The 20,427-nt window shown below is 32.5% G+C and overlaps 2 protein-coding genes across 2 annotated transcripts in view; one reads left to right on the forward strand and one right to left on the reverse strand.

Annotated features, from left to right (window-relative positions):
* Window positions 1-14,677, forward strand: part of fat-spondin (extracellular matrix protein f-spondin) — a 33,118-nt gene extending 18,441 nt beyond the window's left edge. The window contains exons 9-13 of the mRNA XM_088261761.1: window positions 308-537; window positions 1,644-1,892; window positions 3,220-3,390; window positions 10,858-11,027; window positions 14,294-14,677. Coding sequence (XP_088117887.1) covers window positions 308-537; window positions 1,644-1,892; window positions 3,220-3,390; window positions 10,858-11,027; window positions 14,294-14,377 — 904 coding nt within the window. The 3' untranslated portion in view covers window positions 14,378-14,677. The remainder of the gene's footprint in view (window positions 1-307; window positions 538-1,643; window positions 1,893-3,219; window positions 3,391-10,857; window positions 11,028-14,293) is intronic.
* Window positions 1-20,427, reverse strand: part of LOC148308439 (phosphatidylcholine:ceramide cholinephosphotransferase 2-like) — a 129,124-nt gene that overhangs the window by 75,142 nt on the left and 33,555 nt on the right. The gene's annotated exons all lie outside the window — the stretch shown is intronic.

A 20,427-nucleotide genomic window follows, 5' to 3' on the forward strand; every position in this document is an offset into this window, starting at 1 on the left:
GATTTTCTTTTAACCCAGGTAACATTTAATTTTATTGATTATTTTTCTTCTTCTTAAAACACCGTTTTTGTAACAAACAAGTTTTTTTTCAAAACAAATACACATAAAGTTTTGAAAAGAAAAGAGTTATAGAAAAGGTTTAAAGTAATGATAAAAATATTTTTTCAGTAAATATGTTTTCTAAAAAAAATATGAGCTAGGAGAGACGTGTAGCCCTTCACGCAGCCGGTCTCTTACTGAATTCTATGTTTGCGAGTAAAGCCTGAAAATGTATTTTAACAAAGTAAAATGATTGATGTTTTTGCAGGGCCGGCGCAGCCTCTAGTGAAGACGACAGCCTGGACGTGGGGGGCTCCTTGGGGCAGGGGCAGGGGCAGGGGGAGGGGGAGGGGGAGGGGGAGGGGGAGGGCGTGTGCGCAACGGGCCCGTGGGGGCCCTGGGCGGAGTGCTCGGCCACGTGCGGCCCCGGCTTCCTCATCAGGACCAGGCAGTTCCTCGACAGGATGGGCAGGAAGAAGTGCCCGCTGGTCAACACAAGTAAGCAACCAGAATATAATACTAAAATCGAATCTATTTTTTATTACTTCAATAGATAAATCAAGGAAATTTAGGCTAATATCGTAATTTCTTCCATAGTAAATTTAATATTATTATGAAGTGTGTTAATGTGGTTGAGGAATGAATCTAATTGTCCTTATGATAATAATGAACAGATAATTATTTTATTTATTGGAACTGCAGACAGTTGGTAGAATTCCATATTGAATTGTTGGGTAATATATCCAAAATTAAACAAGGTTTATTGGATTGAATTCTACATTTATTTATGTATATGTCCCTTATAGTATATAGTATATAAGGACATTTTGTAAATATTTTTAGTCAGTGTTTGATAATGTCCTAAGACGAAACGCGTCACGTATTAACATATACATAAATAAATGTAGAATTCAACCAAATAAACCTTTAATTTTGGATATATTACTCAACAGATAATTATTTATTCATCTTTATATTATATTTAGACCTAAATATGAAAGTATAGCTCCCAAAACTAGTCGTTATAATAAATAAAATAAACTCAAGTAGTAAAAAACAAGTGTATTCATTTTCAATTTCATCATGTCTTACCACAAAGTGAACGCCGAAACAATAAATAAAATCGTATTTATATATTTATTTAACCTTTATGTACATAAAATAAATAAGTGCATTGGCGGGCTTATTGCTAAAAAGCAACTTCCAACCAACCAAAAACAGACTAGTGATATTGATCAAAATGTTTGATACCATATATAGCTGTTTGCAATCAGAGGGTAGATAGTACTTGAACATTTAAAAAAACATAAATTACAAAAGATGATAATAAGGAGGGCAAAGGAAAAAAGGAGTTTAGGGAAGGAGGTAGAGGGAAAAACTAAGGGAGGAGGTTTGATGGACAGTTGGGATTCTAATGATAAATAGTAATGTTCACAATGTATATGGTATACATCCATATTGAAAGCTGTCCCATCGCATTCCCAGATCTGATACAGAAGCATTTAGGCGTCCTGACGGACTTTCTGTTGAAAATCATTTCTTTTTAATGAATTAAGTTGCGTGATGAACTAAATTTTTGTATCATCCATAATCTCCCTTTACAGTCGAAAAGCAGAAGTGCATGGCGGAGGCGTGCGGGGCGGAGGACGAGCCGGACCCCGAGTGCCCCGTGACGCCTTGGAGCGACTGGTCCGCGTGCAGCGTGTCGTGCGGGCGCGGCGCGCGCGTGCGCATGCGGCTCAGCCTGGCGCCGCCAGCCCTGCGCGACACGTGCGCCGAGCGCGTCGACATGACGCAGAAGGCGCCCTGCTCCGACCGGCCCGACTGCACGCTGGACATGCCCACCGCCAAACGTAAGGGTCACGAACTGCCATACACATAGCCCACATCAGACTTCTCCTCCGTCCAACTCCTCATTACTGAGGGTTGTGACCAGTTATCCCTTGACATGATGTAGAAGGCGCCCTGCTTCAACAGGCCTGATTGCACGCTGGACATGTCCACCGCCAAACGTAAGGGTCATAATTACACAGAGTTCCCATCAGACTTATTTTCCGTCTTACTCTTCATTATTGAAGGTCGTGATCAGTTATCACTTGACATGATGTAGAAGGCGTCCTGCTTGAACAGGCCTGATTGCAAGCTGGAAATGCCCACCGCCAAACGTAAAGGCCACGAATTACCATACACATAGCCCCCATCAGACTTCTCTCCGTCTTACTTCTCATTACTGAGGGTTGTGACCTTTGTCGAAGGAATGACGCTTCTCCAGATATCCCTTGACTGCGCTGCACGTAAAACTCCAACTACCGAAGTGCCTGTTGCTGACTTAACTTGATCGGTCCATCGTGTGGGGATCTTAGTCTCCCTCTCTTCCCATCCAGTCTACCAATCGTAACTAGTCGTTCCAGGATATCTTCATTGACACGTAAAACGTGTTCAAAGAACTGAAGAATCCGTTGTGCGTAGACATTGGCCAGAGTCAAGCTATCCAAGTGTAGTTTTTAAAAAGGAATAAAGCGCAAAGTCTGTATTGTTAGAGGCTTGTCTGCAGGTAGGATAGTAAGGATAGGGAATGTAAATGTAAAAAAACACATCAAAAACACCCAAACCTTTTGAAAATAAATTTTTATTAATAAATGATATTAATATATTATATTATTTTTTGACATCTCGTCAAAGATGAAGAAGAATATGGAAGTCTGGGCATTTACAGGGCTGACGACCGTCATAGGCTGGTTTAAGAGATCACTTTAGTTACACACATGTAACATTCACCAATTCTACCCATTATTGACAACCACACTACTCAAATTCTTGGAAGTTCTATTTATATGAACCAATTTTTAGAAACCCAGTTCTTGAATCACTAGAACTTAACTAGAGACTTCTATTAGTGAGATGTAAAGAAGCTTTTTAGTAAGCAGAAACTTTTATATTAGTATGTGAGGTCCGAATCCTGGATTATAATCACACACATGAGAAAAAATAATATGAAAATAACTCCTGTAATTGGAGATAATCCAAATTTTGTGTACAAGTATTTGGACACACTCAATATATTATAGTATAAAAAACTCCTAAATGAACAAACCCAGATTTGTTATCAAGGATTTCGACATACCCAAAATGTTGCGGAGAAATTATTTACGTATTATATGTACTTGTATCTGATTTCAGAGGTATGCATGCAGGAGGCGGATCCCGGACCATGCAGAGGGGCCTACCAGCGCTGGGCCTTCCACCCCATGAAGCTCATGTGCGTGCCCTTCACCTACAACGGATGTAAGGGAAACCGGAACAACTTCCTCACGGAAGAGGACTGCTCCAACACGTGCTCAGTTATACGAGGTAGGGTTTTTACACTAATTTCATCAATTGATTCGGCAGTCCCTTTGTGGTAAAATATATTCATTTCTAATTTAAGTTTCACTTAGTAAATACAACTATTTCTTAAAATCTATAGTGACACGTGTTTCGACGCATTCCGTATCATTTTCATACGGTATTTGAAAAAGTTTTATGAATAGTTTTACCATATAATTGTTTGACTGAAGTTGTAACTTGTCCTCCCTTAGTTTTTCCCTCTACCTCCTTCCCAAAATTCCCCTTTTCCTTTGCCTTCCTTATTATCATCAATATGCAATTTATGTGTTTTTAAATGTTCAAGTACTATCTACCCTTTGATTACAAACAGCTATATATGGTATCAGACGTTTCGACCAATATCACTAGTCTTTTTTTGCTTGGTTGGAAGATATTGCTTTTTAGCAATGAGCACGCCAATGTACTTATTTATTTTCTGTACATGAAGTGCGGGGGTTCGTCTCGGAACTTGAGTATTATCTTCAAAAAAAATGTGAGCAATAATAACACAATTTAACAATGTATTAACTCTTAACACCAGGAAGGAAGTAGCACCTCCTTTGGGAATCAATCACACATATTTTATATCGTTCCGAACATTTTTAATTTGTTGCCGACGAATGTTAGAGGTCAAAATAAAATATGGAACAAAGGTAAAAAAAAAGGAATGGGTAAATGATCAAGAGTTAATTTTATGAAAATTGTAAAATACATATGTTCTTAATTTTTTAATTGTTTTCTTGTGTATATTAGATTAAAATGGTTAAAAACAATAAAAAAAATATTAAAAAAGAACTCCATTGACAAGACACACAAGGTGGGTTGGTGGGTCTCTGCAAAATATTTTTTTTATGTTTTTAAAAATTGTGGAATAAATAAATGTATACAATTTATGTTAATATAAAATATATAAAAAAAATTAACAAATACATTCCACATAACTTAAAACGTAATAGGCAAAGTAATGCAATTATTTCAATCACCGAGAATGTTAACTAGCACTTTATTGGATGAATTACGATCTGCCATTTCTACGTGTCGCCCCAATCGCCCCACTAAATGAATTCGACTTTGCGAGATAGGAAATAATGTTTCGCGAATTAAACTTAATAAATATTTGATTGAACAATATTGGAGAAGCTTTATAAATAGCCTAATTGACTTCAGTCGCAGAATGTCACGTTTGAGGGTGACGTCACGACCCGTTTAATTCCCCACGTGCCATTTTTATTATTGACATAATGCTTTCAGAAGCGAAGAAATATGTCAGGTCACAGACGAAATTACGAATTAAGAGTGACATGTTTGTATTTGAGGATCTCGAGAAAATGTTCGTGAAACGCACACACGACCACGAAAGTAGGGTAAAGATCCCAGTTATTGACACTTAAAGCAGAGTTCAGTCAATGCACTCAATTCATTTCAAAGTATTTCTCGTTTACAAAGATTTTTATAATTGAATATTTCTACCAGTGACAGTTATTGGCAAGTTAGACATTTTGGAATATAACTAGAATTTTAAAAATTTTAATTGCCTGTAAAATCGCAATAATAAGTATAAAGCTAAAAACTAACAATCCTAAAGGTAATATCATTCTTTTGATTCGGCTCTTGAACGCTAAATTTGAGGAAAAAAATAATAATCCGTATATTAAGACAAATAATATAATATATAAATGATCATAAAATAAAAACCATGTTGCGGTATTTTTTTTGTAACCTTTTTACAAAAAAAAAATACCGCAACAAATTCTAGGTAATAATAACAACTACTCGGCTGTCCAAACTTAAAACACAGTAAGGGACATTTTTTGTAATACGTTTTTTTGCATTTTTGGACTAAGAAGAATCTACTTAGTCCAAAAATGCAAAAAGAACGTACTACAAAAAAATGTCCCTTACTGTGTTTTAAGTTTGGACAGCCATACTGTATATAGTTTTTTCCACATAAATTTTATTTGACCAGCTATAAAATACAATTTATGTGGAAAAAAACGAAATAGTTGTTATTTTATTCTATACAATGCAGTTCCACTAAGAAATGTCAGGACAAAAAAATTAGGGATGTTATATTTGAGGAATGGTTGATACGTCGCTCACTCCTTTCAAGAACGTCATAAATCAAAAAACTTGTTTTTTCAGGAGAACGTTTTTAAAGTTTAAAAATGTAATACAGTGTATTAAAAATAAATATTAAGCCATTTATTGAACTTTTTACTGTGCAACAGATCTTTTTAGGTAAAACCTGAAGGTTTTTTGTACATTCAAAAAATATTTAGTATATTTAAAAAAATTATTAAATAATACCTTTTCTTCAAAATGCAAAAACAACACTTTCTGCCCTGTATCGGGTAAATATTAAGTTAAAAAATTGCTGCTTTTGCTGGGATATAGTACATTTTCTGGGCATTCCGAAAACATGCACAACTAAAAATTGACGATTTTTGATTTATGACGTTCTTGAAAGGAGTAAGCGACGTGTGACTTGTAAAAGGGCTAATAACGTTAGATACTGTAACGCCGTTCGACGTATTTAGTGTAAAAATTGTTTTAGAAAAAATATTTCAGTCGAATAGTCAACGAAGGTACCTTCACAGGTATTGTACCTACTTATGCACGCACAAAATCCATTGTATATTTTATATCTAGACTAATAATATCCTGAAACATTAATAGTCTTTCCCCGTAGGTATATGATGTTACAATAGATAAACACTTAAAAACATTGTTTCTATTGTCGAAAATGATTGATTACGATTGTACAACACAGGATAAGAATAAAATAATACACCATTATTAGCAAATTCAATGGCTGTCGATTATTATAAAATTTATCTATGCCATTTAGAACTTCAGAATCCGTAAGTTGTATTTCTAATATTTTAATTATCGTAGATAATGGAGGGTAGTTGAAACGAAATAGATCGTCATGCGATTACGGCCACACACCCGTAATTGCATGACTTATGACAAACAAGTAACTAACAAAAAAAAAACAAATAAATATTGTGATGTGTGTTGGTACGGAAATTTAAGGAAAAGACATTACGGTTCTATTTGAAATTTTAAATGCGCGTAAATATTTTTTTTTCCTAAATTTGAAAAACAACGCTATTTTCATTTAATGCATTTGCGTTTTATTAAAATGTATTGTGTAGCGTACAATAAATAAACACATAAATAATTAGGTGTAATAAAATAAAATAAAAATACTTATACTTATAACCCTTATCCGCACCCAATGGTGCACAGGGCACTGCATCGAATTGACGCAGTGTTTATCTTGATCATTACTTACATGAAGGCAAGGTGATCACTCTTGCGCTTCAGGAACCAGTCCAGGGTAATATTAAATAAATATTACAGTGTAAAATCACTAATATTTATTTTCACCCCCCTTGGGAATCGAACCCGGGACCTCCAGCACGGTAGCTAAACACGCTGACCATTACACCACGGAGGCGGACAATATAATTAAAAAAATAATTACTTTTATTACGGATTGAAAAATATCGGTTATGGTACATTACTTAATATTTATATAAAAATTATTAAATAACAGCTTGTATTGGCCCAATTGTTAAATTCCATATTTGTACATTTATGTGCACTATGTAAAGCTTAAGCCAATTACGAACCACTTAAATGACCACTTAAAATAACAATTTTAAATGCAGAACAAGCAGTACTTAAACCGAAAAATTCTTTGGCACATAAAATGTCACTAAACATAAATCCCTTGAATTATTTAAATAAATTAAAAAGGATTTTATGATATTTTTTTACGGTGTAATATGCAGCAATGGTACTACAGCCCTAGATGAAAACGTTTGAAATATAATTGGTGATCTTTTCTGTTTGTACAGCAAAAACGGTTTTATTTATATAAATATTTAAAAAAAAATCATAAATAATTATTTGTCGATGTATGCTTGTGGGTAATTATTATTGATATATAATTTATATTTGAAGCACTAACTTTGCGATTTTCCATGTTATAATCAAAATGTAACTTTGTTTTATAATCACTATAAATATTTTAGTGTTATTTTTTATTCTTTAAGTTTATCTTAAATAATAAAAATGAAAATGGTATTTTCTGGCGTTTCTCATGTGTGTGATTATAATCCAGGATTCGGACCTCACATACTAATATAAGAGTTTCTGCTTAGTAAAAAGCTTCTTTACATCTCACCAATAGATGTCTCTAGTGAAGTTCTAGTGATTTAAGAACAAGGTTTCTAAATTGGTTCATATATACAGAACTTCCAAGAATTTGAGTAGTGTGGTTGTCAATAATGGGTAGAATTGGTGAATGTTACACGTGTGTAAAGTGATCACTTAAACCAGCCTATGACGGTCGTCAGCCCCGTAAATGCCCAGACTTCCGTATTCTTCTTCGTCTTTGATGAGATGTCAAAAAATAAATTTTTATTGTAACTTAATTATAATGTCTACCGGTTTCGAAGCTAGCCGCTTCTTTATGAAGACTGAATTTTCATTACATTTTAAATTATTATCGATTCGTTTTTAAATACGATTACGCTATTAATGATATTCAAGGCATTTGTAAAAGCTGGTATTAAATGAATATGAACCATTGAAAGCAAGAATACACTAAAATTCCAATATATCTTCACAATAGACATACTCGTATAATGATGAGAAATAAAAACTTTATTATTTTCCTTGTTGTGGTAACACATTCCGTAGTTACACCTTTCTGCCAGAACCGCCCTTCCTTCTCCCCCCGCCTCTCCCAATCTATACTTTCAATCTATTTCCGCATCAAATAATCACTAACATAACATCACATTTCAAACTTTTTACTTTTGTAATGAAATAATAACAAAGAAAATCTATAATAATTTTCCTATCGAACAGAAATCATAATTTCCCTCCATTTGTTCGAACGGTACTTAACTCATTACAGTTGACAGTTTGATTACAAAAGCAATGTTTATAAAGAAGGCTTGTTTGTTTTTGATCGTTTATTAATACCCGCTTCCCACGAAAACATGCAAGCGATACATTTTAATTTTAAATTAAGGGCGGATTTCCAATCACGACATTTTGTTTAAGTACCTACTCTCAAAATAACAGGAAAGCGAAAATACAAGAAAATCAAAAATCGGTTTTTGATGCAGGCTGGATAAGACTTTGACAATACTGATTTTCAATGTAACAAAGAAACAAGACTAGGGGGAAATGCAATCCCGAAATGTCAGCGTTGTAAGTTCTTTCATATCGTTTTTTATTCATACATATACTTATTACCTTATGGTCAGAAATTTAAAAAGGCTTTATGAATATTACACGAAATCCAAACATTTGACAGTATCATACATTATTTTATAGACAATGCCATATATTAAAGCGCATAAACAATAAACAAGTAGGTATGTATCACCAAGTTATGCGCGAATATTTCAAAGTAGCAGATTTAAAAACAGAGTTAGTTTTTACTCGATTATTTTTTGTAAAACTTTCATAGTTTTTCGTGAATACTTATCTCGGAAACTCATATAATAAAAAATTGTGGATTTGTAACTTATAAAACATGGCAGATTACGTAGTAGATACCTACATAAATTTAATTAAAAAAATTAATTAGGTGCCCGACGTTTTCTTGATATGTAGGTAACATTTTAAAAATACTGTTTGATAACCGCTCAATTTTTTCAAATTATTTTAAATCATACATTTTAATTGCTAAGTATTTCAAAGTTTTCTACGTGACGAGTTTGTTTAGATGTGGCATTTTCCCTGCTATGTACATAAATAGTTTCCCTCTTTTTCTACTTTACCTCGCTTTTCAATAGCATTAATATGGACGACGTAATGGCGGTCAATATTAATAATACAAAATAAACAAAACCACACTATTTTCAACGTAAATGAGAATGTAAACACTGGAAAATAACAGTAGGTATAAAGCGATGCGATGACATCGTTCGAGACATATCATTTTACCGTTTACAATAAGACTACGATACTTTATTTTAATTATTTATTTGAGGATTAAAATTTTTAACGATTGACGTCCGAGAGAATCAGAAGTAATTAACATAAACTGCTTACTATCCGTATTCAAAAATCCTGTTAACATTTGACCTTGTAACGAAAACATCAAGCCAAAATTACTCGTATGTAAGCCGACCCTCGCCTATGTAGCCGACAATCATCCGGTTAAAATCGTCACATTTTGTGGTAAATTTCTTATGTATCATAAACCAAAAGCGAAAACAGATTTAGTTTTTATTGGAAGACGATATGATATATATTAATATGATTTTTGAATACGGATATATATATGAACATTTTTTTATTAATTAACAGAAAAAAATATGAAATACGTATTTATAAAATGCATCATTAAAGAATTTATTTGATGTCCGGTTGAAGTGTTTTGTGTTAAAACATCGTAAATTATCATTCGAACAATAAAATGTTTTGGTAGGGGAAATAGTAAAAGACTTTTAATGCTTACAATAAAAAGGTAATTAATTTCGTCGCTAGATTCAAGAATACCCGACCATATCAAGGTTCAATTCCTGAAATACATATACATTTATTAAAAGTAATACATATTCCATTTTTTTTAGTTATCTTTCTTTAAATTGTATCTCCTTGTAAAAGAAACGAACAAAAGGGGTATTTGGATTTTCCGATTCGAGCGTTCAAATTTTCAGCACAGCATGCACCAGAGACATCTTTGGGTGATATCGTAAAACCAAACGTAAAAGTCATGTTTTACTGTAGAATACCGGGAAAACTTTACAAGCTAAGTGTGCAGGATATTGAAAGTTGTCCCAACCGCATTCCCGGATCTGATACAGAAGCATCTAGACTTCCTGACAGAACCTCTCTTGCAAAACATTTTTTTTGTTTTTTGTACTACGGTGCGAAAATTATGGAAATGTGAAACAAAACTATCTCAATTTTACTGTGAATAAAGATTTATTTAAACATAATGCACATATATAATATTCCTGATGAGTACTTTCCATTACTCATTTTCGGACATGGGATTGAGGTTAACAATACTGAAAAACAGATAAGAAAGTAACAAACAAGAAAACACAGGACAAAATGGAAAATATAAAGCAATAAAGGGTACAGTAAATAGGAATATAAAAAAAAAACAAAAGTAAGAAGAATGTTTAAAGAAAAAAAGACAAAATATAACTAATTACGAACATAAATATCTTTACTTTAAGTATTTTTCAGTATTCATTTTGGATCCCTGACTGGGTTCTATTTTATGTATCTATGTATGTCAGCCAGTTGGTTAATTTGGGTATAGGCAATATATTGTAAGGACCTTACTCCAAACATAGTTGAGTTTATCGGCCCCACATATATTTTATTATGTCTTCGTGTATTATAATTTAATAACTTTCAATGTGCAGGATGGTATCGTTTCTAATATCAGTATTTTTGTGTGGACAGATGCGATGGTAGGGCAGAGTCCCGGGGGTCCCATTCCCCGCCTGGAGGCGCCGTCCGGAACGACTCCCGCCCCAACCCCCGTGGACTGCATGGTGACCGAATGGGGCGACTGGAGCCCTTGCAGCGTCACGTGCGGACCGGGCTTTTCCGAGAGAGTTAGAATGATCAAGGTACAAACATAAATAACCACACCTCCAAATGGTGTTCCCGCATATCATAGAACTTCTTCCTGGCTACATCCCAACTTTGAGACAGTGGAGTGTTTGGTGATAAAAGTCATATTGACCTATGGTACCATATCGCTCACTCATTTCAAGAACGTCATAAATCAAAAATCGTCAATTTTCAGTTGTGCATGTTTTCGGAATGCCCAGAAAATGTACCTACTATATCCCAGAAAAAGAGGCATAATTTTAACTTAATATTTACCCGCTATAAGGCAGAAAGTGTTGTTTTTGCATTTTGAAGAAAATGTATTGTTTAATTATTTCTTTAAATATACTAAATATGTTTCAAATGGAGAAAAAACCTTCAGGTTTTACCTAAAAAGATCTGTTGCACAGTAAAAAGTTCAATAAGTGGCTTGAAATTTATTTTTAAAATATTGTATTATATTTTTAAACTTTAAAAACGTTCTCCTGAAATATCGAGTATTTTCATTTATGACGTTCTTGAAAGGAGTGAGCGATATGTCGACCATTACCTATGCGATTCTATCAAAAACTTTTTTTGTTAATAGATCTTCTTCTTCCTGGCTCCATGCCAACTTATCGTCTTTGTAGACTGCTGGGGTCAGCTCTCCTCGTCCTCAGGTTGTAGGTCCTTCTGTCATGGACAACGTCACCTAGGCCATGTCTTCGAATCATGTTATCTTTCTGTAGCATCCATGAATTTTTTGGTCTTCCTCTAGATATCTTTCGAGAAAGATTCATAGAAAATCATAAAAAAAATCGTTGAGTAATATTTTTGCAGTAAACTGGATGAAGTACTTATAAGACATCAAATCAGTGATCATTTTTAGGAATTTTCACAAGAGGTGGTATTTTTCATGCATACTTACTAACTTAAGATCGCACAGTGATGGCCATTGTTGAAGCAAACTACAGAACACAACGCTGAGCACTTTTCACGAGTTTTTGGATAGTATCTTTCTTTATTCTTAAATTCATCACTTTAAAATTTAATCTTACCTTGTACGTTAGACAAAGTAAAAAATGCAACTCTTACATTTAAAAACAAACCTAGAGTGAACCCCTTATGTTTTAACTGCACCTAACATCTAAAAAATCTCACTTCATCATTATTCATATGAATATTTAAAAAAAAACCTTTTGTTTAGTCAAAGATTTATTGTAACGTCCGTTAAAAACATAATAATTACAACTAATGTTCATGGTTCCAAACATTATGGCTTCTTTATTCTCATCAAGCTCTTAACAAATTACATTAATTTAATAACGCTTCGTGTATAGTTACTAGGTAACTACCAGTTACTTCCGAAGTGACCACGCCTCAACATAAATACGGAAAGAGCGTGACCCTTTTAGTAGAAAAAGTTACAGCTAGAATAAAGGTTGTGCTTGCAAAGGGACATTATCTGCCCGAGGAATAGGGAAATTTTAGGAAGTAGCAACACCCTATTTCCTCCATTGAATAATCCATTTTGGCTGCCACCACGCCCTTGAATTCTTAGATTTGGCTTTCGAATCATAGCCATGTAAAACCATTTTTTTCAACACTGGGAAAAGGAAACGCATTTTTATATTATTTGAAATTGATCAACATGCAGTTTCTTACTTGTGGAGATACATATAATACATCGCCAACTTATTAAAACTAAAAGCTGTTTTTCAACCAGCGAATTTTGCAGATGAAAACGATGGGTGAAATGATTTTTTGTGATTTTTATAACAGCAAAGACAATCTAAAAAAAAATATTCAAAATATGCGGAGTAAGTATAATATGTTATATGTGATTTTCCCTCCCAGAGAAACCCTTTTGTCATAATTTATAAATCTAAATCATTGATTCTAAAAGTGGGGTATATCGCCTCCCTGTTGGAAGTGATAGGAGGTTTTTAAGGGGTGCTGATGGCTTAAAGGTTAGCACGAGGGAATGGTTGGTAATGAAGGAGTTATGTTGGCAAAAAGCAAATGACAACAATGTTCATTAGCAACTCTTCCTTTTCACAATGAAATTGTAGAATTATTAATTTTAAAGTTAAAAACATTAAAATTAATGTTAAAGTTTTGGCGACTAAAAAGTCACCAATACTTGATTTAAAATCTCATGCTTATAGAGCGTTTTTCAATAGTAAAATCCGTCAAATAAACCGTTATTCTCTCATTCTAACATCGTTTATAAATGTTTACTAAAATATATTATAAGGTCAGTGTTATTAAAATATTTTACAATGCTGTTTTTTTTTCGAACTTCTTAAGTATCTTATGAATAATTCATTAAATTACGTTATTATTTGAAGCACATGTTCAGGAAGGAGGACAAACATACCATATAATAATATTCTCTCGGCACATAAAATTAAAACAGAATTGTGGAGCCAAAAAAAACGAGAAAACAATTTGGAGGCGGGGGCCTTTATATAACTAATAAGTAATATTAAGATGGATTTAATTAATGCGAGCTTATTAATATGTTCAACACAGAGAATTTTTCAATTTATGTATCGTTTTGTATTTGTTCACAAATCATAACTTTTCAAATATAATAACAGGTCTAAATATTTACTTCTCCGTAGCTGATTTGGGCTTGTGAAGTATTAATAAAAGTCAATTCATAGCGATTCATGAGCAAATTCATACAAAGATGTAAATTGGGTTGCAATAACAGTTAATCAGCACTTGTGTAGGATACATTACATAACAAGTGATGGGATAAGAACGCCACGGGTCTTCAATCTGTAATTTTTCGTAACTTTTAGAACAGGTATTGATTGCGTGTTAGAGTAAAACGATATTTTTCCATCTATCAAAAAAGGTAAATAAAATAAATAAAAAGCAATTTTAGAAAATCCACTGTTAACTTTGACAAATGAACTTTTATAAACGATTGTAAGCATATTATATAACTGTAAAATTAATTTAAAAAATAAGACTAATTTCTGCTAGAAATTTCGTTATACATAAAGGGTGTTGCGTTAATATCAATTTTAAGCGGATGGGGAAGAGAGCGACGCTATTTTACAAAAATAAAATAAAAATTATAAATGGGTAAAGGCAAAAAAGTGGGTTTGACGATTTGCAATATAATTTGTATGGATTTTTAACATTATTTTTTTCATTCAAGGAACTTGTAAACATTAGTTAACTCCTGCGTTTGATATCGTTTATTGCCTTAATATTAAATAACCTATTTTTTATTGAATATTTCTCAATTATTTATTTCTGAATTATTAAATCTAACCTCTTTTTTCAGTTGGAGGCACAAAATGGCGGAATTCCTTGTCCGAGAAAACTAAGTAAAAGGAGAAGATGCTACGGGACACCGTGTCGTTATTAAATTAAGAAATTTTATATTTTAATGTCTATTAAGAGTAATATTTTAATGTAAAATTAATTTGTTTACGTCCATTTATGTTTTTTCATGTACTGTTGTTATAAATTTGATGCAATATAATTACTTAACATAGTCGAATATTCACTTGAGTAGGAACAAACATGTACAATAACAATAATAATTAAATAAATGAAAAATAAGTTTCAAATTTTTTTTTACTAAACCATTGTAGTAAGATTTATTAATCCTACTCATGTTTCATGATACCATTTTGATATTAAATACATATTTTGAAACTGTGAAGTCTGTAGTTTATTTTCGTTTATTTATAGTAAAAGTTACCATATGAAGGTGTTGTAAACATGATCGTAGAACTATATATTATAATAATGAATTATTCCAGATAAAACATACTAAGCTACATTTATAATGAATGAATGCAGTTCATAACTTTATTTAAATAATTTAAAAACGTATTTAACTTTCAATAACTTAAAATATATGGTGTATATTAAAAGCATTATTAACATTGTGGTAAGGTAATATAACACTCTCTTTGTCATCCTTCGTTCATACTACTTGTGTTTATTTTTAGTATGACACAAATTGAACGATGAATGATAAAGAGAATGTTAACTTTAAATAAATAAAAATTACAACATTTTGAGTGTTTCCAAATACTTGTTCAAAAATCTGGATTATCTCCGCTTAGGAACTATTTTTGACATCTCCAGTGATCACTAAATCAAGCCTATGACAGTCGTACGCCCTGTAAATGTCCAGAATTCCATATTCTTCTTCATATATGTTGACATGTCAAATATGTTAAAAATTACAAACTAATAGATTTTTTTTGCGAATATCTGAGTTTCTTCACTAAAGGTTTTTTTATTAAACCCAAACGGTGCATAGGGTACTGCATCATATAAAGGCAGTGTTATCTTGATCGTTCACACATATAGAAAAGGTGATCAGCCCACCCCTTCATGTACCAGTCCAGGGTAATATTGAATAAATATTAGAGTGAAAAAAACACTTATATTTATTTGATCATCCCCCTGAGAATCGAACCCGGGACCTCCAGAACGGTAGCTGAGCGTGCTGTCCATTACACAACGGATTACTCCAAATATATATTATATAAGAACTGCGCATAATTACATTTATTGCCATCTACTAATCAAACCTGACAATGGAAAAAACACATGACCAGTAAAAAATAAAAATAGCTTTAAAAGCATATTTCGCGTTTTTAGCACTGTCATGGTTAACCTTAGAATAAATTAATGGCATCGGAAAAAATGTGTGGGATTATCGAATAATTTGCATAACCTGTTTTTCAACTGAACATTGGCGAAAACAAGTCCCGACAAGCTCCAAACAATATTTCAAAAGGATCATGATATAAAAACATTTGCCACGTGACTTGCCAAGGTAAAAAATAGCAGTTTTTCCTCTTAATGAGGTAAAATAAAAATTATGCATATTAATGTGCTACTTTAAGAAGACAGTCGATATGAGAAATAAATAAATAGTAATAATAATAAATAATAAATATATAAAACACACAGTAAACACTTCTTGAGGTCTTCAAACTAAAATAAATCGCTCACTCCTTTCAACAACGTCATATATAAAAAATCGTCAATTTTCAGTTGTGCATGTTTTCGGAATGCCCAGAAAATGTACCATATCCCACCAAAAGCGGCATATTTTTAACTTAATATTTACACGCTACAGAAAGTGTCATTTTTGCATTTTGAGGAAAACGTATTGTTTAATTTTTTTTTAATAAACTAAATATTTTTCAAATGCAGTAAAAACCTTCAGGTTTTACCTAAAAAGATCTGTTGCACAGTGAAAAGTTCAATAGGTACTTGATATTTATTTTTAATACATTTCATTATATTTTTAAACTTTAAAAACGATCTCCTGAAAAATCAAGTTTTTTTTTTTATATATGACGTTGTTGAAAGGAGTGAGCGAAATATGATTACCAACAATATTTTAGGTGCATTTTTTTCCAAATAGTCAAATGTACTTTCTTAGTCATTCTCTCGTTATCCATTCGCTCCACATGTCCATACCATCCAAAAACTTTTCTTAATCTTTTCAATTATCCCTAGTTCAGCCTTACATTCCTTTCCAATATCTTTGTTTTAAATTCTATCATTCAACGCATTTCAACGGCGTTCACTCTGCTTTCATCCTTCCTTTGCCGGTTCCATGTTTAGCTTCTATAGATCAGTGTCGGTACCAGCACTCCGTTGTGAACAACCGTCTGCTTGGCTTTCATGGACATACTTTTATTTGCAATCACTCTATTCAAAGCACCATTTATTATATTCCCTTTATTCACCCTTCTCTCAATATCGTCATCCACTTTTTAAGATACATTACATCGACGTGCCCTACGTAAAGTGCTCTAACTACATTTTAACCCTAATCTACAAATATAAACAAACAAAAACATATGTAAAATAAAATTCGCCTAGTTTTCAGGCATATAAGACGCTATCTACATATAATTTTCAAAATGAACTGAACTTCTAAAACGTTTACTACTTAATTTTGACAAAGCATAAAGTTTTAAAACGATTTTATACATTATTTTATCGTGCTTTTGAACGTGTAATACTAGTTTAGAATTTCAGATTAATCCGTTAATTAATAAAAATAATACGCTGAAAAAATCTTCTAAGCTCTCTCCTGTAAAGTAACACATTTGCAGATATAGTACTTTACGTAGGGGCCGTCGACATAATACGACGTATTAATAATTCTACAATTTCGGTTTAGATTTTTTCTTTTGGGCCACTGGAAAAAATTACGCAAAACAAGGTTTAGGATATGTGAATATTCACGTAAATGATACTTTTTACCTGAATATTTTATGTTGAATTCTTTTATGCTAAAAATTGTTCAAGTGGCCTTAGACGGAGTTAAGCAATCTACTTGGTGGCCTCAACTTGGCACTTGAAAGTTCAACACTCTGAGAGTCGTGGGGCTACCTTGTAAGTATGGTATCTTCAACAGGTAACTGCGTATTTACTTAAAATATTATAATACTATACTCGTTTCGTTTTGTAGATAGTGAGAAAATGTTTGAAGAGTAAATGGTAAGCACGTTCGACTGACAAACATTATGTCTTAAGTCCTAAGATTTGATTCTCAGGATACAACGTATTTTTATTTTTTATTTTTGACATCTCATCAAAGATGAAGAAGAATATGGAAGTCTGGGCATTTACGGGGCTGACGACCGTCATAGGCTGGTTTAAGTGATCACTTTACACACGTGTAACATTCACCAATTCTACCCATTATTGACAACCACACTACTCAAATTCTTGGAAGTTCTATATATATGAACCAATTTAGAAACCTTGTTCTTGAATCACTAGAACTTAACTAGATACATCTATTGGTGAGATGTAAAGAAGCTTTTTACTAAGCAGAATCAATTAATTGGTGAATGTTACACGTGTGTAAAGTGATCACTTAAACCAGCCTATGACGGTCGTCAGCTCCGTAAATGCCCAGACTTCCATATTCTTCTTCATCTTTGATGAGATGTCAAAAATAATAATATGAAAATAACTCCTGTGATTGGAGATAATCCAGATTTTGTGAACAAGTATTTGGACACACTCAAAATGTTGTACAACGTATTTTTCTTCTGTTCTATTCAATGATATCTTGAATCAGTTTAGCATGAAACTTACATATTTATGTATTATGCATGGCAAATATATGATAAAAATAATAATTGTAATATATTTGGAGAATTAAAAATCGCCATTTTCGTAAAATACTATCTTAAGAACGCTTATTTTGAGCGCCTGAATGTATGAAGAATGAAATGAGTCTGAAAGAATTTAAATATAAATGTTTTGTTTACTGTAAGGAGATTTGAATATATATAAATGATGTAAATTAAGTGTTAATAATAGTTTATATTAGTTGTAATATAATAAATAAAAAAATTTTAAAAAATATATTACGTTTTTGAAGTTACTGGTAAACAAAACATACTGTTTACTCTTAAAATAACAGGTTTAAAAATTAAATAATAATATTTGTCAATCACTTGTAGAATTGTAATTTTTACACAGTATATAAAGTGATCACGTTACCCAGTTAATGCCAGAACGTAAGCTGTGCAAATATTACCTGAACTTCTAAATTCCCATCTAAATGAATTCTTAATTTTTACCTGTAAAAATCTTCATAGGTTTTTATTCAAATTGATTAAATATGTTAAAAAATAATTTTTAAACGTTTGGTACAGTCATTATCTCAAAATCGTGCATTTAAGGGATTGTTCGATTAGAAACAAATTTATTCCATTATTAACGAGAAATTTTTACTTTTTTAAAAAATTCCAGTCATTATTTAGACTCAATTTTTTTTCGTTAGTCATTAACGGGTTAGATTAATCAATGTTAGAATGAGGGTAATTAACTCAATATCACTGGCTATGATGAATGAAGGTCTCAATTACTTAATAATCCCTCAAATTAATCATAAAAGGATTCCATTCCACATAATGCAAGTTTACAATAAATTTAAATTTAAAATGAAAAGAATACATGTCGGCCTCTTTTTCGTTACTGCTAAGTTTCTAGAGCGTACCAGATGTCACGTGACGGATCATCAAGTGATGCAGGAAACACGAGAAAGTGAGGAAGACGAAGAAGTAAGTAATGACTATTATTATTATTTCCCACGAGAGTAAGGCTGCCAACATTTCAGGTCAAATTATTGCCGCGTTGCGGCGGCTCAACGCTTCACTGTCGCTTTCAAATCGCAACAGAACAATACGAGCATCAGCTGATTCGTTCATACAGCCAGAATACAAACAGAGCCGGATTTATTATTTTTATTTGTTTCGGATCTAAAAATTTAAAAGGGCATTATTAAATTTGATATTTGTTACATATAAAACCGGGTTATTTAAACTTACCCATCCATAACTTTGGTATTATTTCCATACTATATAGTCCCCTAGACTTGTGAGTTTGTACAGAGTACAAGAATGAACATTCTAGTACTCTGTACAGAGTACTAGAATGTGTAAGTTTTGTACACTTTCGGTAAAGTTACATGAGTTATATATGATTACTTATAATATTAGGTCTAGTAAAAAGAAATCCAATTTTTTTTGCATGAAATTGAAGTCTTTATTTATCATAGTTATGTAGAATAATCCAATTTAGGTCAAAAATGCACCGTTTTGTTCGATAACTTATGGCCATTTTGAAGGTAATTTCATTATGCCTCTCTCGTAGAAACTGACACAGTCAATTTTCACAAGCTTCTCTCAATGGCAACAAGTTATCGAACAAAACAATGCATATTTGACCTAAATTGGATTATTCTAACTATGGTAAATAAAGACTTCAATTTCATGCAAAACTAATGCATTTCTTTTTACTAGACCTAATATATACAATGATTTAAAGTTTGCTTAGTTAAGGTCCCGCGTTCGATTCCCAGGGGGGATGAAATAAATATAAATGATTTTTTACTCTAATATTTATTCAATATTACCCTGGGTTGGTACCTGAAACGCAAGGCTGATCACCTTTTCTTCATGTGGTAACGATCGAGGTAACACTGCGCTTATATGATGCAGTGCCCTATGCACCATCAGGTGCGGATGAGGGTTCGAAGAAGTGATGAATGATGAACATAATGAAATACATCGAAACGCAAACTTGTTTCGCCATTCGACAGTCAGCTGTTGAGAAACTTTGATGAGTGCCAATGTTAGATGGATTGACATGGTAAAGTTGGGTTTTCGTCGAATACTGGTCAGGAGTGGAAAAAATTGTAACAAATTAATGATCATATTATTACCAAAACAGTATGATCATCAATTTGTTACAATTATGTTTCAGATTTAAACATATTTTAAGATACAGCTCTAGAAAGCCTGACAATTGAACAGATAATGTAAACTCTAATAAAATGGAAGTTTAATCGTGTGTAATGTAATGTAATATTAAATTGACCTATAGAAAAGGCCAATAGACATTTTGATTAACAGG

Source organism: Brachycentrus maculatus, unplaced genomic scaffold (genome assembly GCF_059751285.1).
Source record: "Brachycentrus maculatus isolate JH-2025_06_01 unplaced genomic scaffold, ASM5975128v1 h1tg000166l, whole genome shotgun sequence".
In the NCBI taxonomy this organism is placed as follows: domain Eukaryota; kingdom Metazoa; phylum Arthropoda; class Insecta; order Trichoptera; family Brachycentridae; genus Brachycentrus; species Brachycentrus maculatus.